The 25295-nt window shown below is 37.6% G+C and overlaps 1 protein-coding gene across 1 annotated transcript in view; it reads left to right on the top strand.

Annotated features, from left to right (window-relative positions):
* The window catches only part of NTN4 (netrin 4), a 129569-nt gene that overhangs the window by 34326 nt on the left and 69948 nt on the right, over positions 1–25295 (top strand). Inside the window, exon 3 of the mRNA XM_052640357.1 lies at positions 12371–12649. Coding sequence (XP_052496317.1) covers positions 12371–12649 — 279 coding nt within the window. The remainder of the gene's footprint in view (positions 1–12370; positions 12650–25295) is intronic.

Here is a 25295-nt window from a genome sequence, read left to right as displayed (position 1 = left end):
TCTTAAGGTGTGTCATCAACCTGACAATAAACAGAACAGTTGTCAGTGTGTAGTAATGAGATTCAAATGAATTAACCAGATGCTATTTGTAAAGAACTAGTAAACATGAAAGAAACAACTTGAAGCAAACACATGAAAAAAATGACTTGAAACGCATGAAACAAACACTTTATAATGCAGCTGGAAATATCTCTCACTATAGATGTCATTCTGTACAGTTGGGAAGAAGTGTGATTATTTTTCTAATATATAAAGTTAGTTTATACAGTAGAGGTGTTTTATCTTTTTATTAAATTATGTTAGGGAAAAGTACCAAGGATTCCCTTTCTAAATGTATCGTCATTCTTGCAGTGGATGTAAACTTGTTACTGAAAATACATTATTCAAATTTGGCACTCAGAAAGTATTTTAATATTGATTATAGTAAACCCTTTTTTTAATAAGGTAAAAATTTTAAGTAGTGTAAGACTAACAAACAACTAACATATTTTTAAGATGATAAATTTATTTGTGAAGTACCATGTGCTTAGAAGGCAATGGCACCCCACTCTAGTACTCTTGCCTGGAGAATCCCATGGACAGAGGAGCCTGGTGGGCTGCAGTCCATGGGGTTGCTAAGAGTCAGACATGACTGAGTGACTTCACTTTCACTTTTCACTTTCATGTGTTGGAGAAGGAAATGGCAACCCACTCCAGTGTTCTTGCCTGGAGAATCCCAGGGACAGGGGAGCCTGGTGGGCTGCCATCTATGGGGTCGCACAGAGTCGGACATGACTGAAGTGACTTAGCAGCAGCAGCAGCATGTGCTTAGTATGTTCTTTTATGAATAAAATTCATATTATATAAATAAAATTTTTTATATCTATATTATTATTCTTAAATCAGAAAATTTAAGCCTGTCTTAACATGATCCTAATTAACACATTCTTTCGATAGTATTATTAATCTATCAGACAGTATTAGATGGGAATACAAAGATGCATCAAAGCATGATATAAACTTAAAAATATAAAGTAGAAGATTATAATAAGTCACATACACTGTAAAGAATGTTATAATGAGGATTTTCCTGTCTATTAAAATATACAAATTACCAAAACAGAATAACTGAATAAACTTACAAAGTTCAGATGCTTATGTTTTCAATTATTCTTTGTATTTCTTAGTTTGATATGCCCAATTAAAAAAACAAGTTTTTCAAGCCTTTTTATCTACTAAATGTTCCAAGTGTGCTTCCTACACTTCTAAAATTTCGATATATAATTTCCATGATAGCTTTATACAAAACTAAGGACTTAGTTCAATTATCATTTTTTAAATTATATTTTATACAGTTAAACTTTCTTGGTTCTTTAGACTTCAGCTCACAGCTAAGATGCAATGACAAGAATCAGACTAATCCTGCTGCCTGAAACAACTAAAAAATGGACAAAATATATGAAACGAATGTTTTCAGGTATTGGACGTCAAGTAGCAGATCCCTGATGGTATTGGACATCCCAGTGATCCCTGAAGAGAGCAATAGCAAATGAGGTGAACTCTATGATTGCCCTAGCTTATTGCCTAGAGTTTCCAGTCTGGGGCACAGGGAGGAGGAACTGAGGAGAAGCCTAATAGATTTCCTGAATTAAAGAGCTAAGAGTCTGAGAAGACCAAGGAGGCTAGAGTTTGCAGAGTGGAGCACTAGAAAAAACAATAGCAAAAATGGCTGTACTGGGGGAGACTTCCAGGGATCTACAAATGGTCCCCCTCAAGTCTTCAGCAGAGTACCAATCAACACATGTGTTTAAGAAACCTACTTGAGGCCAGAGAAAGAACCACCTTAAAGAACAGAGGGAACAAATCCTTAGAGACCACACAGGACCCGGATTAGTCAGCCACAGTGGAAGACTTTATAATTCAACCTTGTAATGCATCAGTAGAATAATTAGAAGGGTATTGCCTAAGTGAAAGGACAGAACTAGCCTGATACTAAAAAATGCAGTGGTCCCACCTAACAAAACTTAAAAGCTATTTAAACTTCAAGCTATTTCCAAGTAGTTGCACCACAGAAAAGAGCTCAAGAATAAAAAAAAAAAATCCCAGCCATCAATAAGGTAAAATTCACAATGTCTTGCAGCCAATGAAGCCATGCAAAAAAGCAGGAAAATACAACCTATGATGAGTGGAAAAGTAAACCGAAACAGATCCAGAAGTGACACAAATAAATGATGGGGTAGTGGTCATGGACATTAATACCATTATAACTATATTCCTTATGTTTAAGAATGTAGAGGAAAGACTGACCATGTTAAGTGGAGCATGGAAAATATGGCAGAAATCCCAATTCAACATCCACTGTTGAAAAACACAATGTCTCAGATGAAAAATACATGGAATGGGATTAGTAGCTTAGATACTACAGATAAGTAGATTTGTGAAGTCCAATACATAGCAGTAGCAATGGTCCAATATGAAACACAGTGAGAAAAAAGGCAGATAAATAAATAAATCATCAGTTTAAATAAATAAATCAGTGAGCTGTGAAACAACTTCAAAAAGCAGAAAAATAAATAATCAGCAATTAAAAAAAATAAATCAGTGAGCTGAATAAGTTGGTATCCATGAAGGAGAGGAGAGGAACAGAAAACAATTTAAGGAATAATGGATGAAATTTTTCTAAATTTGATAGTACTATAAATCCATAGATCCAACAAACCTTAAACAAACAAGTATAACAAACCTTGAAGTGAAGTGAAGTGAAGTCACGCAGTCATGTCCTACTCTTTATGACCCCATGGACCCCACCAGGCTCCTCAGTCCATGGGATTTTCCAGGCATGAATACTGCAGTGGGTTGTCATTTCCTTCTCCAGGGGATCTTCCCGACCCAGGGATTGAACCTGGGTCTCCCACATTGTAGGCAGACGCATTAGTGTCTGAGCTACCAGGGAAGCAGCCTTAGACACATGACATGGAAGAAACCTGCCCCAGGGCACATCATAATCAAATAGTTTAATGATGAATAGCAAAGAGAAAAACTTAAAAGCAGCCAGAGGGGGACAAAAAATAACACATTTATGTACAAAAGAACAAATACAAGAATGGCAACTTTTGTACAGAAACAATATAAGCCAAAAGATAGTTGAGCAGAATCCTGAAAGTATTGACAGGAAAAAAAAAAAAAAGTTAACCTAGACTTCTATACCCAGAAAAAATATCTTTCAAAAATGAAGAAGAAAGAGACTTTTTCAGGCATGAAAAGGCAACCAGCAGACCTGCATTACAGGAAATTTTAAAAAGAAATCCTTCAGGCAGAAGGATATCTAGATCTGTGTAAAGGAATGAAGGTCATCCAAAAGGGAAAATAGGTGGCTACATGTAAAATACTTTTTTCTTATTTTTAAAATCTCTTTAAAAGATAATTGACTTTTTAGAGGAAAAGTATTAACTATATGTGGTGGAGATTATAATATATATAGAAGTCAGATACATGACCACAGTGACACAGGTTGAGGGGAGGAAAGGGAGTACATTATTATGTTTCTTATACTGTTTGTGAGGTAGTAAATATTACTTAAAGATAGACTGTGCTAAGTTAAAGATGTATACTATAAACCCTAAGGCAATTACTATTTTTTTAAAAAGAGTTATAATGAATAAAAATGGAAATATAAAGGACCCTAAAATGTTCAATCTAATGGAAAATAGAAAAAGAAGGGGAACAGAATATAAAGCAAAAACCAAGATGGTAGATTAAACACAAGTGTATCATATTACATTTAAAAGGCTTAAACGCTCCAATTAAAGGCAGAGATTATGAGATTGAATAAAAAATTTTAAAAGACAATCATGTTGCTTATAAGAAATCCATTTTTTAAATATTAAGATATAAATAATTTAAAGGGAGAAGAGTAGAAAAAGATAAGTGCTGAGACTAATCAAAAGCTTCTGATAGTGGCTGTAGTATTATCAGACAAAGTAAATTTCAGATCAAAGAATATTGCCAGGGATAAAGAGGGACATTTCATGCTGATTAAGGAGCCAGTTCATCAAGAAAACATAACAACCCTAAATGTTTATGTACCTAATAAAAAGGCTTCAAAATGAATGTAGCAAAAATTGCAAGAAGGAATCGATAAACTGATCATTATAGTTGGAGATTGCAACAACTTTCTCACTGAAATTGATATAATAAGTAGAGAAAATCATGATATAACAAGTAGGGAAAATAATATAGATGATTTGAATTACATTATCAACCAACTTGATGTAATTAACATTTATGTAACACTTCACCAACAACAGTGGAATATAAATCTTTTCAAGGGCATTTATCAAGATAAATCATATACTGGGTCATAAGACAGGTGCCAAGAAATATAAAAATATTCAAATCATACAAAGTTTATTCTCGGATCACAAAGGAATTACTTAGAAATCAATAATAGGAAGGTATCTTGGAAATCCCTAAATATTTGGAAATTACACATTTTTGAATAACCCATGGGTCAAAGAAGACATAGATGGGAAAATTATAAAGCATTTCTGCTGAATTATGAATGAAAATACAGCATAGAGAAATTTATGAGCTACAACTAAAGAAGCACTTAGGGGAAAAGGTCTCAAAACAATGATCTACAGTTCTATCAAGAAACTAGTAAAAGAAAATGAAACCCAAAGGAAGCAGAAGAAAGTAATAAAGATAAAAGCAAAAATAAGGGGATTCCCTGGTGGTTCAGTGGTGAAGTATCCACCTGCCAATGCAGAAGGTGTGGGTTGCATCCCTGATCTGGGAAGATCCCACATGCCTTGGAGCAACTAAGCCCAAGCGCCACAACTGTTGAGCCTGTGTTCTAGAGCCTGGGAGCCGCAACTACTAAGCCCACGTGCTGCAGCTCCTGAAACCTGCCCAGCCTAGAGCGCATGCTTCACAGCAAGAGAAGCCACAGCCACTAAAGGGCAGCCCCCGCTCGCCACAACTAGAGAAAAGCCCGAGCAGCAATGAAGCCCCAGCACAGCCAAAAATAGATTTTAAAAAATTTTTTTAAAACAAAAACGAAATAGAAAAATAGAGAAAATCATTGAAACCAAAAGCTCTTTTGAGAACATGAAGCTATCTAGGTTTTCAAAAACCATTAAATAACAATTGCAATTATGATGCTGAAGCTTCTATTTTTGGTAAATAAAAAAAACTAGACCAGAAACCATGGGAAGTATCTAGTATTTGTATGTGTTTGGGTCCATGCTCATGCCTGCCTGATTTGTTTTCTGAAGAACATGAAAGATCTTGTGTGCTACTGAAGGGAAAGAATCTATGAAACCACTTGAAATGTACTACCTATATTTTTACATAGGTATTTATACAAATATGTGTGTTCACATACTCATCAGGAGTGCAGAACTTGTGGTAAGACCATCTTGCTTTCCTTATTTTTCTAAACCATATTCCCTATTTGGCTTCTCCTTTTTAAAAAGTGCTATTTGGAGAAATCAGTCATTCATTTATTCAGTCAACTTAATTATGAAATGCTACAATTTGCCAAAGACTATGGGACATGCTGGGGGACACAGCTGTTAACCAGACAAACAAGATCCTTGCCCACTGAGCAGAGTCTAATGTGAGATACAGACAAGTAAATAAGCAATAACAATGTACTAGTGTAAAAATGCCATCATGGAAAGAGCAAGTGCCAGAGGAGTCCATGGAATGGGTAATCAGCTTGGACCTGAAGTATTCCTCAAACTAGCAGCTAAAAAGTTCTGTTTTGTTTTTTTAATGTGATAACTAAGTTTCTTGAAGTATTATGATTCTACACAGGCAATACAATTTTAGGTATAAAACAGTATGTGAATTATAAGTTTAAAATGGAAAGAATTCCTTGACTATTATATACCTAATATTACTCTACTACTTAGTTTCTCCACACTGTGTTGGTACTCTGTTGAAATTTCTGAGTATAAATAGAATGCTATGTAAATATATAGAATGCCATTTTTACACTAATTCTCAGTATTATTTTTTGTAAGTATTCTAGAAAAGAAAGAACATGTAGGTGATTCTAACCTGTTCAGAATTTTTTAAAGATCCCTTTGTTTTAGTAGGGCATGAAAAACAGCAGAGCCTAAGCCAAGAATCCAGATCCTTAGGCAAAGCTTTAGGCATTCCAGGCTTAGAGAAGTGAGGCAAGACTGAGAAATGTGAAGATTCCAAAGATTAGCTAAGAAAGGGTACATAATTCATTCAAGAAGCTCAGATAGGTTTTGAAACTATAACTCTTGATTTTTGCATTTGGAAATGTGTCAAGATATTATTATAAACTCCCATATTCTAGCTATAACATTGTACTTTGTAATTGGTTATGCTGAAAAGCTGGAAACAATTTAGATGCCTAATGATAGCAGCCTGGCTGAATAAATTATGTCATATTCACACAATGGAATGCTAAGCAGGTTTTTAAATTATGTGGCAGTGATTCTCAAATGTTATTGTGCTTCAAAACCGCCTGGAAGGCTTGTTGAAACACAGATTGCTGGGCTCCATCTCCAGAGTTTTTGATTTGTCAATCTGGTGTAGGGCCCAAGAATTTGCATTTTGAACAAGTTTCCAGGTTGTTACTGATGATACTGGTCTAGGAGGGCACACTTTGAGAACAACTGATGTAGAGTTATTTTTAATGATTTGAAAGAATATTCACAAAGTTTTGCAAAGTTGAACCAAAGTTTTTACATTATACTCTGTATGTATACATATAGAAGTTCAGATGGAAAAATATCATCAAGCTGGCTTCCCTGGTTGTCTTCCAGGTGGATCAAATTGTAGGTTTTTAATGTTTCTACACTTTGAGTGACAGATTTTCCTGTAGTGAGCATAGTACACTAAAACAGAATCAAATTTCTTAGTTAAAAAGATGAGATCATGAGTGGTCGCTCCGTTGTGCCAACTCTTTGTAACCCCATGGACTGTAACTGGCCAGGCTCCTTTGTCCATGGAATGCTCCAGGCAAAAATACTGGAGTGGGTAGCCATTCCCTTCTCAAGGGGATATTCCCAACCCAGGGATTGAACCAGGGTCTCCTGCATTGCAGACAGACTCTTTACCATCTGAGTCACCTGGGAAGCCTAAGATCATGAAGTCCTGGCCAATAGCACTAACAAGCTGGAAACATCAAAATGGGCTGGATCCTCATCGCCCTCTGGCTTTTTAACGATGTCTTGTTAGGAGTGCATCTTCAGAAGCAATCACAGAGGAACAGCAATGGCCCCTGTGTACATCCAGTTCCTGATGGGAACAAAGACACGAGAGGCTGATGTTATATGGAGAGCTTTTACACTTTTTCTTCCTTCATTTTAGTAGTGCCATACAGGCTTCTTCTGTGGGTGTTTGAAGAAAAACTGGGTGGGACCCAGAAGGCGACCTGCCAGAAGTGTGAAGCATCTGGATTGGCACACTCTTTGTTTCCTGGTGCAGGGTAGATCCATTTCCCAGGGTATCAGATTAAGGCGTCTCCTTTCTAGAAAAAAAGATTTCATGGTTTAAATTCCCGTTCACTTTTGTGTCTGTGGCACTCTGCTGTCTCCTTTCCAGCACACAGCCTCAGGGGTCACAATGCCCGTTCCCTGCTGATATCAGCGTGCCAACTGTGGTGTCATGCACACCAAGCACAGAGCCACCATTCAGCTTCCACAGTCTGGGTTCAGGAAGCAAAAGAGCCTCTGAGTTCCTACAAACCTTGACAGATCTTCCTGTAGTCTTGCATGTGCTGAACAATTCTCACGGGGAGGGAGAGAGAAGGAACTAGGGTAAATGTCAAGGGTGAAAATGTGCCAGGAGCAGAGAGAGCAAACAGTTGCCACCAATGTTCAGGAAAAGGATGGGTGGGTAACAGTGTAGTATGCAAAGACTTTTCAATGGAACACATTTGCATTGGTTACCCTTTTCCATGTCCTTGCACCACTGGTTAATAAATTGGGAGGTAGCCACATCACTGATCTTATTTAGAGCAAGAGTTCTTCACAAGTGTCTAACATAATGCCAGTGTTTGAGAGTCATATGGAAAATAAACCCTATGTGAATCTCACAATGAAGTCACTGTTTTTTAAATTTTTTTTTAATGATTGGAAATATAAAATCATGTTCTGTTTAGTCTGTTGTTCAAAGAAAAAGACATTTATTCTTTAAAAAAAATATTTATTTACTTGGCTGAGCCTGGTCTTAGTTGCGGCACATGTTGTGGCATGCAAGAACTTCAGTTGCGACATGTGGGATCCTATTCCCTGATCAGGAAGGGAACCCAGGCCCCATGCATTGGGAGCACGTCTTACCCACTGGACCCCTAGGGAAGTCTCAAAAGACATTAGTTTTATATTGACTTTCAAATAGGTGACATATTATTTGTTGGAAAATTTTAGTTGATAATGTGTTGCTTTCTACCACCTTACATGTGAATGTAGGGGGCAGACTATTGTTTAAGACACAGCTTTCTTAAATTTTGCAAGTTCAAAATTAGCTACATACTGGTTAATAATTCATTATTTATAACTATTGCTTTAATATAACTTACCTGTTCCCTTCTGGTGCTGTGACATGAATTCAGTATATGAATTTGTTTACAACCCTATAGAAGGAAGTTATTTGAAATTCTCACCTGTTATCTGAATGCTGAGAACAATGTTATAATTAATCAATTCATTTACCAAAAATTTATTGAATAACAGGCCTGTTCTGTGCCAGGCACTGTCCTGAGATACATCAGTGACTCCCCTCAAGAAGTTCACATTTCTGGGGAACTGGAATTCCCTGGCAGTCCAGTGGTTAAGACTCCACGCTGCCACTGCAGGGGGCATGGGTTTGATCCCTGGTCACGGGACTAAAATTCTGTATGTCTTGTGGCACAGCCAAAAAAAAAAAAAAAGAAGTTTATATTCTATATTGAAAAGACTACTAGTAAAACATTAAACAACTACAACTATAATGTGCAGGTAGTAATAGCACTAAGATAAAAAATAAAGCAGGGCCATTATAAAGACTTTGTATTTTATTCTGAGAGAAATGGGAGGTCTTTGGGTGGGTGTGGATTTAAGCAAGGGACATGGTCCAATTTCTGTTAATGAAGAATCACTCTGGCTGCTGGATAGAGAAGTGGCTAGAGGAGGCCTAGTGTCCATTGAATTAACACCTTGCCTTAAGTTATATTTCACTGAGGACAGTTCTGTACCAGTAGACCTGGAAATCTGATCCTACACAGTAGAGTCTTGTCTTTTCCTACTTTCCATGCAAAATTGATTTGTAAAATGAAATTCTTCTATCCAAAGTATTCCTTAAAGAAAATTTTTTTCCCTGGAAAGTCACTTCTACATACATTCTCTCTAAATGGGAGTTTATCCAAAGCTTTCTTTTTAATAATTTATTTCATACTACAGTCAGCTCTCTGTATCCACAGGCTTCATATCTGTGGGTTTGGAGGACCAACTAAGGGATTTGAGCATTTGCAAAATTTGGTACTGGGGCAGGGGCAGTGCTGGAACCAGTCCTCCTGAATACCAAGGGATGGCTGTATGTGGTTATCAAAATATTTCTGTTTTTTTGTAAATAAGGTTTTGACATTTTTTTTTTAAAGCCAAGAGATGCTTAAGAATTTTTCAGAGGAGCTTCGTGTTTCTTACTATACAAATCATGAGATTGATTGAGGTTTTGTCTGTTTTGTTTAATTGCATGATGAGGTGTAACTCATCATGAGTGTTGAGGCAACTCATGCATGAGTATTGCCTTCCTTCTAATAATGCTTCGTGTCACATTATATTTATATTCACTAGTTTCAACAGGCAGTGATTTCCTTCTCCACCAGTCTCTACTCCAAAGTAACAGGCCCACTAGAGAATTTTACACCACTCCACCCCAAGGCCCATGTTATTACCCCCATATAAGGTATAGACTCCTTCACATGCCCTTCTGAGCCTTCCTCCCTCTGGTTTTCCTCCCTCCCTCCTAACACCTTAAATTGCCTATAGAATCTATCTATAACATAAACAATAAGAAAATAATTACTTAATTATACCTTGCTTTTCACCCAAAGTGTTGTTAACTAACTCAGTCAGGTTTATTACTTACTGCATTGGATTTAAATGCTGCTGCTGCTGCTAAGTCACTTCAGTCATGTCCAACTCTGTGAGACCCCATAGACGGCAGCCTACCAGGGTCCTCCGTCCCTGGGATTCTCCAGGCAAGAATACTGGAGTGCGTTGCCGTTTCCTAATCCAATGCATGAAAGTGAGAAATGAAAGTGAAGTCCCTCAGTTGTGTCTGACTGCTAGCGATCCCATGGACTGCAGCCTATCAGGCTCCCCCGTCCATGGGATTTTCCAGGCAAGAGTACTGGAGTGGGTTGCCATTGCCATCTCTGGATTTAAATGACTTTTTACTAATTTCAGAAATCAGATCCATTCTCAAAGGGTTGTATATACTGCCAGTAAAAATATTGTGGCTTCCCTGATGGCTTAGCCGGTAAAGAGTCTGCCTGCAATGAGGGGAGACCTGGGTTTGATTCCTGGGTTGGGAAGATCCCTTGGAGAAAGAAATGGCAACCCACTCCAGTATTCTTGCTTGGAAAATCCCATGGACGGAGGAGCCTGGAAGGCTACAATCCATGAAATCATAGAGAGTCAGACATAACTGAGTGACTTCACTTTCGGACTTCCCTGGTAGCTCAGATGGTAAAGCATCTGCCTGCAATGCAGGAGACCTGAGTTCAATCCCTGGGTTGGGCAGATTCCCTGGAAAAGGAAATGGCAACTCACTCCAATATTCTTGCCTGGAGAATTCCATGCACAGAGGAGCCTGGTGGGCTATAGTCCATGGGGTGGCAGAGTTGGACATGACTGAGTGACTAACACACAAAAATATTCCAAATATATGCCACAGGCTTGCCAGGCAGATCCAGAAAAGGAGGACCAAAAATATTTCTAGTGGAAGTGGCCTCAGTTAATAACTGATGAGCCTTTGAAAGGGTCATACCTCATATAGAAATACAAGTGCCTGGATCTTTATTATTTTGCAGTCTCTCCCTAACTGGTCTTCTTGCTTCTGTTCTTTACTCTTTGTAATCTACCCTCCTCACAAAAGTAAGAGGAAATTCCCTTTTTAATTATTTTATTTTATTTCCCAATAAAACTTTATTTATAAGAACAGGCAATGAGAAGGATTCCCAAGCCCCACTTACTTTTTAAAAAAATTTTTTATTTTTACTTTATTTTGCTTTACAATACTGTATTGGTTTTGCCATACATTGACATGAATCAGCCACAGGTGTACATGAGTTCCCAATCCTGAACCCCCCTCCCACTTTCCACCCCATATCATCTCTCTGGATCATCCCTGTGCACCAGCCCCAAGCATCCTGTATCCTGTATCGAACATAGACTGGCCATTCGTTTCTTACATGATAGTATACATGTTTCAGTGCCATTCTCCCAAATCATCCCACCCTCTCCCTCTCCCACAGAGTCCAAAAGTCCGTTCTATTCATCTGTGTCTCTTTTGCTGTCTCGCATACAGGGTTATTATTACCATCTTTCTAAATTCCATATATATGTGTTAGTATACTGTATTGGTGTTTTTCTTTCTGGCCTACTTCACTCTGTATAATAGGCTCCAGTTTCATCCACCTCATTAGAACTGATTCAAATGTATTCTTTTTAATGGCTGAGTAATACTCCATTGTGTATATGTACCACAACTTTCTTATCCATTCATCTGCTGATGGACATCTGCTAAGCATACACACCGAGGAAACCAGAATTGAAAGGGACACGTGTACCCCAATGTTCATCGCAGCACTGTTTATAATAGTTCCCTTTTTTAAAAATGCAAATCAGATCACATCACTTCTCTGCCTATTACCTTCCAGTGGCTTCCCACTACAGTTAGAATGACTCTACCATGGCCTTTAAAGGGCGCTCTATTCATAATCTGTCATATAAGGGCTCTGTCCTCCTCTCCAAACACTGTCCCCTTGTCCCCTGGACTCTGGTCACACTGATCTTGTTGTTCTTCCTTGAATAAGCCAAGCTTGATTCTACTTAAAGGTCTTTAAACTGGCTGTTCCTTCTGCCTGGAAGGCTCTTCTCCCAAGATCTTTGTATGGCTGCCTTTATCCCAACAGTCAGGTTTCTGCTGTTACTCAGTTTATACTTCTACATCCAAACAGGCAGCATATCTGTTCCTTGAAATAATAGGGCAGCTCTTACCCAGATGGGATCAAGGTCTGAAACCCTCTTATCTTATCATTTGTAGATGATGAAAGGTATAAAGCAAAGCAGGACTACACAGGGCAAAAGAGTTCAGGGTTTGCACACAGTCCTGTATATGCACCGTGTTTTCTTTTTCTTTACAGGTTATTTTCAGAGCTTTGTCACCACCGAATGATATGGAGAACCCTTACAGTGCCCAGGTGCAGGAGCAGCTGAAGATCACCAACCTCCGTGTACAGCTGCTAAAACGACAGTCTTGTCCCTGTCAGAGAAACCACCTGAATGCAAAGTCTCAACATTTTACACACTATGCAATTTATGATTTCATTGTTAAGGGCAGCTGCTTCTGTAACGGCCATGCTGACCAGTGCATACCTATTGATGGCTTCAGACCTGTCAAGGCCCCTGGAGCATTCCACGTGGTATGTAAAACAAGTCCTCACTTATAAAAAAAATCCTTAGATAGTCTAAATTCTCTTACAGTGAGTCTATGCTTGCATAGTGCCTCTTCTTTCTTCCTCTGATGATTCATTCCTCCAACTCCGTGGTCATCCCAGGATATGCCTATTAACTTGTTTTTTTTTTTTTAATCTTCCATTTTTGAATTATAGTCAAGCATGATAACCAGATGCCTTGGAAAACATTCATGCCAGATTTTAGTACCATGACCTTCAGATATAAAGTGTAAGGTGAGCAGTAGGAGAGGTTAGCATAATCATATGTGTGGCATTATCACATAGAAACCAGCTTTGACAGTAAACGGGTACTATTGTTAAATGGATTTTAGAGTGTAAAAAATAAGAACCTTAGTTTGCTGCTAAGTCGCTTCAGTCATGTCCGACTCTGTGCGACCCCAGAGACGGAAGACCACCAGGCTCCCCTGTCCCTGGAATTCTCCTGGCAAGAACACTGGAGTGGGTTGCCATTTCCTTCTCCAATGCGTGAGAGTAAAAAGTGAAAGGGAAGTCACTCAGTTGTATCCGACTCTCAGTGACCCCATGGACTACAGCCCACCAGGCTCCTCCACCCATGGGATTTTCCAGGCAAGAGTACTGGAGTGGGGTGCCACTGCCTTCTCCAAGAACCTTAGTTTAGTTCCTGGTATCTTCTGCTTGCCAGCCACTAAAATGAATAATAATTTTCCTCTCTTAAGAGTGGCCGCTCACCCTAAGGCAGACTTAAATGCTCTTTCCTCTAGGCTCACACTTCTCATTGCACTTTCCTGTGAACTTTTACTTGTTTGCATCTCCCAGGAGGACAGGCACTGTGTGATCTTTGTATCCTCAGGATCTAGTGTGTTACCTGAGCCAGAAGAAGGTGTTCAGCAGGTATTTGGTTGAAGATAGCAACATAGGAATAGGGAGAGGATGTAAATTACTGTCACCATTTGTCCTCACCTCATCTTCTGAAAAAGACACAGAGTGTCTCAGACAGCAAGTACCATGTTGGGATTCATGTGGAGGCATGAATGGAGAATAGGGAAATAGGAGAGCGTTCTGATTCTTTAACTTTATATTTTCTTCTGATACTTCTAATCAAACCAAATCAAAAATAAACTTAAAAGGCTTCAGAATATCCTGACTTTGTTACCTAAAGTGTTGACATGCCCTGATATAGGATAGGGCCACCAGGGACCGTGAACCAGTTAGCCAGCCTGATAATCTTGTTAGCTGGGCTGAGTTGGCAGGGTGCAGAGTAGCATTGGGGTAACTGAAATGATTAGGACAGCAGCCAGGAAGTAACAAGAGTAGAAATAATGCTATTACTTCGAAGTGAAGCTGGGGCTCCCAAGTGGAAGAAGGTGCAATATTCATTCAACAAACATGTACTAGTTTCTATTCATTAATGGGTTTTTGAATCAATATTGTTTCAAATAAATGATGAAATAATTTTTTATACCTAAGTTAATTGGGTTCAGATATTAGTCAGATAGAAAGTAACCTAGATATTCTAGAGACATGTCAACCAGACTGAAAACAAGTCTGTATGAGGTAAGATGTGAGTAACTTTCTGCCATTATATTTAGGTGCATTAGTGAAAGGAGAGTCTGCAGGCTGCAATGTATTGAATGTTTGTGTCCCCACCCCCAAATTTTTCTGTTGAGCCCCTAGTTCCAGTGTGATGGTACATGGAGATGGAGTCTTTGGGAAGTGATTAGGTCATGAGAGTGGAGCCCTCATGAATGGGACTAGTGCCCTGAAAAGAAGCAGCCAGACAGCTTGCTAGCTCTCCTTCTGTCCTGTGAGGACACAGCGAGCAGTCTGCAACGTGGAAGAAGGCTTTCACCAGTACCTGACCAGGCTGACACCCAGATCTCAGACGTTCAGCCTTCGAAACTCTGAGAAATAAATCTCTGTCCTTTATAATCCACCCAGTCTATAGTACTTTCTTCTAGCAGCCCAAACAGACTACAACACTGGCCTCTTGTTTCTTCAACTGTCTCTTGTAACCTGAATCTTACAGGATAATTTTAGAGTAGAGTCCTGAGGACGGATACAAGCTTAGAGGCCCCCAAAACATGAGTGGCACAGAATAGGCCACATTTGATTTGTCTCATGACCTATGAGACAACCTGAATGACTCTGATCAACCAAACTAAATTACCAGAGTTCTCAAGAGCCTTATAAAGCATTCATGGGTATGCATTTAAAAGCAATAGCTTCTTTCTTTTTTTTTTTTTAAAGTAAATCTTCTGAATATAAACTTTTAAGTTGGCAGATTATCTCTGCCAATCCTATGTCAATTCTAGCGACACTTTCTAAGGCTGAAGAGAAAATCCCGGAAGTTTTTATTATATATTCTGGGTATTTGAAAACACACTGTCTAGGGTGAGAGCCACTGAGAGCCACTGAGAGCCACTGAGAGGGGTGTCTTGCATATGCTTCTCACTCAATAGCAGCAATCCCATCACTGTCTCCTGTGCCTGGGACAAGCTGGTCAAGATATGAAGCCTGGTAAACTGCAAACTGAAGACCAATCATATCAGCCCCCCAGACTACCTGACCACTGTGACTATCTCTCCAGAGGGATCCCTCTGTGCTTCTGAGGGCAAGGACAGCCAGGCCTAGCTGTGGCCCCTCAATAAAAGCAAGCATCTTTATACACTAGCTGGTATGACATCATCAATTCCCAGTGCTTCAGCCTCAGCCACTGCTGCCCCAGTGCCACTGCAGGCCTCAATATCCAGATTTGAAGTAAGATGTTATCGGTACCAGCAGCAAGGCAGAGCCACCCCAGTGCCCCTTTCTGACCTGGTGTGCTGATGGCAGAAGTCTTAAAATACAACCATTCTATATAATCTTCAGCCAGAATGATCAAGGGCTTTGCCAGTGGTGATGGTAACAAGGATGTCTGGATTGTGCAGCACTTCATTAAAGAGGGCATTCGTGTTTATCTCTGCCAGTTCTATGCCTATGTAAGTCCTATGCTTACATGTGAGCATGTGGGAGCCTTCACTATGGTTCTACAAAGATGCTAATGGAGCCAAAAGGGTGGAATTGCACTTGAAGATCTTGATCCATCCTAGTATTCTCAGTGGAGTCCTGATTGCCTTAATCCCTGAGACCAGCCCAGATTTGCAAAAAACAATGGTTGCAAGAAATGAAAGGCATGGCCAACTGTGTCATTAGCGCTCAGATTCAACTTGCCTCCAGCCTCAAGAAAGAGGGCTTCTCACACAATGGGCAGCACATCCCTGACCAAACTGGCAAGTTTCATTTCACAGGTCTAACACCCACCTAAGTAGGTGGAGTGGCCAACCAAGGAATTCTCCATCTACATGACAAAGTCAGCCACATCTCTGTGGCAGGGGACACAGGCAACTGGGCTGCCTCTCTCATGACAGCCACCAGGTCACTCAGTGAGTTCCCTGATGAGAGAGAACAGAGAAAACCTTCTTGTCTTCAGCCTCTGAGCTTGTGAGATTCACAAGGAGGGTATAGGAGGGTGGATGGTGGTAAGTGAATCATTTCTTTCAACTGCAGTGCTAACACTCAGCAGTGTTTCTCAAAAAAGAACATATGGTGAAATGGGGCAGAAACATTGGTGGCTTTGTGGCTCTAAACTAAATTCTTCCGCATCCTTATATTTACTGCTGCTGCTGCTAAGTCGCTTCAGTTGTGTCCGACTCTGTGCAACCCCATAGACGGCAGCCCACCAGGCTCTACCATCTCTGGGATTCTCCAGGCAAGACTACTGGAATGGGTTGCCATTTCCTTCTCCAATGCATGAAAGTGAAAAGTGAAAGAGAAGTCGCTCAGTTGTGTCCAACTCTTAGCGACCCCATGGACTGCAGCCTACCAGGCTCCTCCATCCATGGGATTTTCCAGGCAAGAGTACTGGAGTGGGTTGCCATTACCTTCTCCGCCTTATATTTACAGTTTTTCTCTAAGAATTTACATGTGTAAGAAAGTCAGAGCCCCTCAAAACCTGCCCATCCCTCCACTGTAATATTGTGGAAGCTTTAAAGGAAGCACTCTATGGTGTTGGGGGGTTCCTTTGTGGATCTGGCACAGGAAATAGCCCATATTAGAGGCTTCATGAGAAGCCCTAGTTCTGACGTTAATGTTTGTCCTCTCATAGCTGAGGGGTTTTATCAATAGATCATATTATAGAAATCATGTTCTATGAAAAACAGCGAGTCTGCTGCCACTGCAGCAAGAAAATTTTCCCTAAGGAAATGAGATCAGTGTCTACTTTTCACAGTTATTGTGAGGCTTAAAAACAGGGTAGCCAGTCTGTGACATTCGGTAGCCACTATTTACATCACTATTGTTATCTTGTATTGTCTTTTCTACCACTTCTCTCACAGACACTTCTTTCTCAATAACAACAAGAATAAATCATAGAGTAGGTGCTTTTTGACATGTTTATAAGGCTAGCTAGGGGTGTTATGTCACGGAAAATGGTACTTTGATTCCAGCCTGCTGGGATCCCAGAAATGATGTGGCAGGGAGATCTTAAGCTTTTTCTCTATGCAGCTGGGGAGGACTGATTTAGTTCCCTTTTTCCCAGCAGTTGGCGATTTTACAGCTGTGGGATGATGGACGGTAATAAGAAGGAACATGGACTGTTTCATTGTTTTACTAAAATACCATTCATTGGATAACACAGAGGTCTTAGAATGCCGTGGAGAATTGTTTAAATGCCTTGAGTTACACTAAGGTTAAGGTGGATTTTTCTTTTGTAACCAGAAACTCTTTTTTATAAGAGTTTTGACTAATGTGTTCTAAATCTGAAGGTAAACATCAAAACTTGTGGAACCGTAGAGTGAGGTTTGAGGAAGATATTACTTAGCTACTAGCTGTGTCAGTCAGGTAGCAGAATCATTCATATAATGTCATCACAAACATTGTTCTCCTCTGAATCTGACTACTTTTATTCACATATTTATATTTGTACTTCTTATATGTCATGTTTTATAAATTCAGGACAGATTTAAGGCCATAGTTTTATATTCTTTTTAAAAATTATTTGCTGTACTGTGAATATGTATTAATCTGAAAGCTCTTGGCTTTTCAAGATATTAAGGAAAAGAACATAGGGTTTAAAAACAATAAGGTTATTAAATGAGAATATTAAATCAAAATTTTAAAATATTTTTATAGCAAACATACACGTATATTTGGAAATGAACATTTGTAAATTAGTGTCAGGTCTGAGTTCTCAGCAGAGAAAAAAATAATCATCATGGATTATAAATCCTGCTAATAATAGTTCCCACTTACCGTGTGCCAGGTTTTGTGCTGTCGTGTACAGGTGCTATTGAACTTAATCTTCACAACAAGTGGGTGAAGTGTCATCATCCCTTTCTTTCTTAGGTGAGAAACGGAGGCTTGGGAACACTAACTGACTTCCCAAAAGTTAATGAAGAGTAGAGCTCAGGTTAAATTCATCGTCCATCCCTTTTTGTTGTTGTTGTACTGTAAAAATTTAATTAATACAGGGTTGATAATATGTCAAGAACAGAGTAAAAAAGGGCATAGAAGACATGAGGGCAAGAGAGGTGGAGGTAGACTCAAGTAATTAATAATCATCACGGATCATGGAGTCTAAACCGAGCAAAGGGAATTCTCTGGGGGTCTAGTGGTTAGGACTCCGTGCTTTTACTGCAGAAGATGCAGGTCAGTGTGGCACGGCCAAAAAATACATAAATAATAAATAAATAAATAAACAAACTGAGAATGACACAAGAGAGCAAACACTATTTCCACCACCAAAAGCTCTTCATTTTTACATTTTATAAAGCCTGTTCCCATGCTTTTTTCCCCCTTGATCCTTACTACAATCCTGGAAGATGAGCATTTTCAATACTGTTTCACAAATAAGGGAAACTGAGGTACAGAGAGATTAATTTACCTGCTTATAGTCACAGTGATAGTAATTTCTACTAAAGAGACTATTTTCATAGGAATAGGTAATCTATCCAAGTCATCTGCATTTTAATGTTGAATCTAAAATTATCATTGGTTCTCTCTTCTCTTCTATTCATTAGTGAAATGGTCCAAAGGGAAGAAAGAGTAAAAACAAATCTGGAAAATCTACAAAGAAAATAATTTAGAAGTACCTGTCTTTTGGAGTGTGTGAATCATCTTTGATGAGTATCCTTGGTTTTACTAGAAAGAGGGATTTCTGGACCTATCATTCTTTACCTCCATCTCCAGCCCTAGACCATTTTTACAGCTATTGAAAGGCAGCAGCAACCTCACGCATTTGCTGTGTCACATGGAGGAATGGGTAATCCTATCACCAATGGGGACACAATGTTGTTCCTAATATTAACAAAATAGAAACTGCCAACTTGACACAGTTAGTGTGAGACTATTCTCAACTCATTTCAAAATCTTAGTGTTTTTATTTCAGTGCTCCTATGTTAGTATGGTATAGCTTTGCCAGTAGTCCCTTGGCAATGAGTAACTACAGATATAATAACAGGTGTACAGAACGTTCTTTATACTTCATTACTACCTTGTGTTTCCTAGTAGCAGGACAAGTCAGGGAAATATGTTCATGGTTGGAAATTGTTGGTGTTTTGACCATAAGACTGGAGACGAATCTAGCCTTATTTTCCCTCTAAACAGTAAGACATACTCTCTTTTAATGGCAGACGTTGCCTAAGATTAATTTTTTTATTTGATGATTAGGAAACCAGAAGACTTAAGAACTAGAGGTGTTACAAAATATTTTTTGCACTCAGGAAAGCAATTCCCTGTGAAGTTCCTTTCAAAGGTTCCCCAGAACATTTAAGTATTTGTTTATGGGCTTTGGACTGCTTAACACAGAGGTTAAAGGATAAAAATACTGGAAAGCTAAGATGTTAGTGTGAGAGCTGACATCTCTGAAAATAAAAGCCAGCAGGAAAATAAGGTTGATTCTCCAAATACTATATTTTGTACATTCAACTTTTCATGAATATGCTTTGAAGAAAGTGAATCACATGTATATTTTGGTCATACTTTGAGTATTGTAAAGGTACAAAAATGAGTTTGACATATCACTTTGCAAATTTTCTTAAGACTAATTCCTTTTCAGTGCTGTAGCATTTAGAAGGTCCATCTCATAGATAGTTGGAAGCCTAGATTAGATCTGTGTATCTGGAAAGCCTAGTCTCCCTGTTCAATTTTTAATATAACAGAGTGAGTGGAGGGCAAAGCTACATGGAAAGAAGCTGAAGTTACAGATATCAGACTTCTGGTTCACAGCCCCAGGTCTCGTATCTCTGTGGTATTTCACTTGTGTCTTGCCAATTTTGTAAGAGCTGGAAATGTACTTCAATTTGTCTTAAAACAATTACATTCAGTAGAAGATAAGTTGTAATTTAAATCCTGTTCCCTCTTATGAGGTGAATTTTAGTGACCAAACACACAAAGGTAAAATATACACATGTGTGTATGCATGTGTATATATGTATTCATAGAATATATCTAATATATGATAAATGTATAATAATTATTCCGCAAGGTGGAGAAACTTCAGAGTCATTGCAAATAGTGAGAAAAGCAAAGTGTCTTAGTCTTGGCATTCAAAACCTTAATACTATAACTGGAACTACAGTCATATTATATCTTAGCTATGTAAATATTTAATAGAATAAAATAGTACATGTGTGGAGGTATAGAAACAGTATAGTATTAGTTAATTCTTAATAAGATGAAATTTTGGTATCTTTTAAACTCTTTGCTCTAGCTCTCTAGATAGAAAAAGCAGAGAAAATTACGGCTTCAAAAACTACAATATATTGTAGTTTCAAAAACTACAATATATGTGGAAATGGAAAAATCATTATTTTTCCACTAGTAAATATTTTATATATACAATTATTAAATTTGTAAAAGTAAACACTGACCAAGTGTCCTTGGCCTTCTATTTTTGCATCTCTAAGGGCATAAGTGCCAGGCATGTAACTTAGCTGGCTCAGTCAGCTCTCAGAATTCCTGAAGGGCATTGGTTTCATTGTTTCCCAGATAAGGCCTGAGTAGGCATTAAGATTAAAGAAAACATGGGATCCTAGTATTTCCATTATTCTGAATAAGGGCTAAAGATCATAATTGTAGTATATTTAGCCTCTAATCCTCATTTGCCAGTTCTCATAGGTAATAAAAAGGGAATTTCACTCTGTGGGGTTCTGTTTTGGCACTTAACTTCACTAACATGTGAAGCAAAGAATTACAACCTATTTTTTCAAACAAATAGGTTATTAGTGGCCTAGACACAAAGTCCCAATCATTCCTCAGAATTCCAAGAGTTCCCTGTACCTCTCACAATTAAAATATTTACTTCACTGTATCATTTGCTTACATATTCAGCTTTTCCTATCTGCTAAACTCTCTGATTCTTTAATGGCAGATGATGGAATAATCAAAATATCAAATACATAGTGGGTTCAAAATATCACCAGTTAATATATGAATGAATTAATCAATAGCATTTTAAAAATAAGGGATTCATTTCAAATAATGTTAAAAATTATCAATAATAATGACTGCTCTTGATTGATTGTGTCACACATCTACACACATTTTCTCTTTTAATTCTCAAATGCGTGGAGCCAGTACTATTTATAGGTAGGACACTGTGGGTTGTTATTAAGGAATTTATCCAAAGTTACTGAGAGCAGGGATTGGAAACCCCATGTATCTAATTCCAAAGTTTATTCTCTTTATGTCACATTTATCCACATAATGCTAAGAAAAGAACCCAATTTAAAAATGGGCAAAGGTTTAAACAGATATTTTTCCAAAGAAGATATGAAAATGCCTAATAAGTCCATGAAAAGATGTTTGAAATTCTTAGTCATTAGGAAAATGCAAATCAAAACTACAATGAAATACTTCTTCACATCTATTAGAATGACTATAATGAAAAGACATAATACCAAGTTTTGATGAGGATGAAGAGAAATTGGAACCCTCACACACTGCTGGTAGGAGTGTAAAATGGTGCTGCTGCTGTCTGGAAGGTCCTCAAATAGTTTAGCATAGAATTATTTTATGACCCAGCAGTTCTACTCTTTAGTATCTGCCCAAGTGAATGGAGAACAAATGTCCACACAAAACCTTGTACCTGAATATTCATAGTTGCATTATTCTTGCCAAAAGGTGGAAACAACCCAGTGTTTATCACCTGATGAATGAACAAACAAAATGTGGTATATCCATACAACAGAGTATTATCCAACCATAAAAAGGAATGCAGTACTGATACATGCTACAACAAGAATGAACCTTGAAAACATTATGCTGAATGAGAGAAGCCAGACACAAAAGGCCCTGTATTAATCCTTTTATATGAAATGTCCAGGAAAGACAAATCCGTAAAGACAAAGTAGGTTGGTGGTTGCTAGGAGTTGGAGCTTAGGGAGGAATGGGCAGTAACTGCTTAATGGACACAGATTTTCTTTTTGGAGTAATGGGAATGCCTTGGAATGAGATAATGGCAATGATTGCATAATTTTTTTTGCATATACTAGAAACTACTGGATTGTATACTTTAAAATAGTTAAAATGATACATTTTATGTTATGTGAATATAATCGCAGTAAGAAAAAATCAAAAGCTAAAAAACAGACCAACCTATGGCTGGTTATAAAGGAACTTTATAAAATGAATATATTTCTTTTCAAGTCCCAGTCATTAGCTGGGACTGTTTTAAAAAGCAATAGCTTTGGATGGACGGGTATTGAAGAAAACCAGTTCTTTCAGTAGCTGCAGTTGTTGTTTCTGGATGTGTACAAATGATCACAGATTTGGTAATGACATTCTGATAGAGTTATCAAATAAGCATAAGTTTTAATATATCAGTATTTCCACCTTGATCATTCACATGAACATATTCAGTAATGAAGACTATGTTTTACATGGTTCACCTAGAAACAAGCAATTTTCCAATGTGAAAAGAAGCATCTGAATGAATTAATTTAACAAAAAAAGACTATGGAAGAAAACATGCCCTAGCAATTGGCTTCTTGTACGACAATCAGGGGCTCATTTATCTTAAACAAGTCAACTTTTGTAACACCCTCTGCACTGTATAGAATACTGAGTGACAGTTAAACAGAACTGTCAAGAAAAGAGGAAAAACAGTGAGAAATGTGAAGTAGAATGAATTAAAATTGTAAGAGAATGCAAAATAGTCTGTGACAAGGAATTTTCTTTAAAATAACCAAAAGCTATGTGAACACATTGAGCAAGTGAAAAGTACTTAATAATCCCCCACAGCATTTCTAATAGAATTTACCTGGTCTTCTACTAATTATAAAAACCCATCTAAATCCTAAAAGACACTGAACAAAACCCCACAAGACCTTCCTTCATTCTGGTGTCAAATGCTGCTTGACAGATAAGTTGCTTACAAAATGAGTTCTCCTAGTACTTCCCTTCACTTAATTTCTCAGGATCTTGTCTGATAGTTATTGAGTTAATAGTTTTAACAGCATAGAAGTTATATATTGTTAACCCCACTTTTGCTCTTTCTTTCTAAAATTATTCAAATTAAGTAGATAAAAATTTGAAATTATCCTTTTTACCCCTCAAGAAAGTTTATCCTAAGAAGTTATTTTAGGTGTTTGTGGGAAGGAAAAAAAAATCTTCCTGATGACATCACTGTTCTAAGATGGAAGCCTCTAATATTTTTGGATTCTCTTGGGAGTTTTGTTCCCTGTTTTGCCACTGACTTGCCTTGCGAGTCTGGAAAAGCTTAAATATAAAAAGATAAGTGCAAAGTGAACTTATGAAAACAAGACTTAACTTGAGATCAAATGAAGAACAGAGATGAAGTGGATCACATGGCTATGTAGCAACTGTTCCAGTAACTCAACACAGTAACCAGGTAGCAATCTGGCTTGAAACAGATTTCAAAAGTCGAATCTGTACACTAAGATAGTTTCATATATAGTCTTTTAGTAAAGTCAAAGTCTGCCTATAAACAAGAACTGCAGCAAGAATCTAATGGTATTTGTCAATCTTCAATCCTGCTCTGCACCTTGAAGAAATTGTATAACTGTAGAAAAGGAGCTAACTTGACATTTTGAGGTAATTCCATAGATACACCAAAATAAATGTCTTAAGATCAGAGTGCCTTGCTTTATTTCCATTGTATACATGCAAATCTGAAACCAGATTATGCATGTAACCTAAGTATTCATTTGTAGGATTTATCCAAATAAGTAAGTCTGTTGGACAGATATCATTTTTAAAAGCCCATAGTCAGAAATAATACATAAAACTCATTGAAAACAAAAAAGCAATAAGAGATAGTTCTATATAATGAAGTAAGGGTAGAAAAAAAATCACCTAAATTGGTAATAGTTTGATTTTATCTAAATGTAATCTTCATAAGCCTCCTAGGCATCACAGTGTTTAGTTTAATGCTATTTGCACTTTTATGGCTGAAATATTTATTACAGCCTCCACAGGAGAGTTGAAATGCCTGATGAAATGGAAAAAAACAAGGCTAGTAGAATTAATCTTGTAAAGATATGAGACATTCAAAACCCATTTAACTACATATAGCATGTTGAAATTCAACTTTTAGAAGTATATTCTTAAGTAGTCTACATGGAAGAACTTTAGGTAACGTGGAGGATAAGAAATGGCAATATTAAAGGATATTCTTTTAAAGAGTAAAGTCATGATTCACACAGATATAAAATAAATATGTGTCAACAATTTTACTTAACTCAGTAAAATTAATAAGGGGACAGTAAGACCTTACTACTGCTTCAAAGAAAAATTTAAAAAACCACACATACATTGGTAAATAAATATATTTACAAAAAGTTGCAAAACAGGTCAATATGATAAGAATTGTTCAACTGCACTGTCAGACACAACTGACTTGCATTTCTGTGGAGAATAACTTATTTGCATTGTCGTTAATTTTCTACAGCTTATGGAGTTGTGAAATAGTTCAGTGATAATAAAATGCAGGTATGGACAGAAGACCTAAGTAGACATTTCTCCAAAGAAAATATACAGATGGCTAACAGCACATGAAAAGATGCTCAGCATCAGTAATTATTAGAGAATGCAAATCAAACTGCAATGAGGTATTATCTCACAGCAGTTAGAATGGCCATCATTAAAATGTCTACAATAAATGCTGGAGAGGATGTGGAGAAAAGGGAACCCTCCTACACTACTGGTGGGAATGTAAATTGGTGCAGCTACTATAGAAAACAGTATGGAGGTTCATTAAAAAACTAAAAATATACTTACCATATGAAGCAGTAATCCTACTTCTGGGCATGTATCCAAAAAAGATGAAAACTCTAATTCAAAAAGATACATGCACCCCAGTGTTCATAGCTGCAGTATTTACAACAGTCAAGAGATGGAAGCAACCTAAATGTCCATCAACAGATGAATGGATAAAGAAGATGTGGTGTGTATATGTGTATATATATATATATATGCAATGGAATATTAGTCATAAAAAAGAATAAAATGATGCCATTGGCAGCAACATGGATGGACCTAGAGATTATCATACTAAGTGAAATAAGTCAGAAAAAGACAAATATAATATAATATTGCTTATATGTGGAATATAAAAAAAGATACAAATGAACTT

The sequence above is a fragment of the Budorcas taxicolor genome, chromosome 5, assembly GCF_023091745.1.
Source record: "Budorcas taxicolor isolate Tak-1 chromosome 5, Takin1.1, whole genome shotgun sequence".
Taxonomy (NCBI): domain Eukaryota; kingdom Metazoa; phylum Chordata; class Mammalia; order Artiodactyla; family Bovidae; genus Budorcas; species Budorcas taxicolor.
Note: the sequence above shows the minus strand (reverse complement) of the source record. Positions and strands in the feature narration are given on the sequence as shown.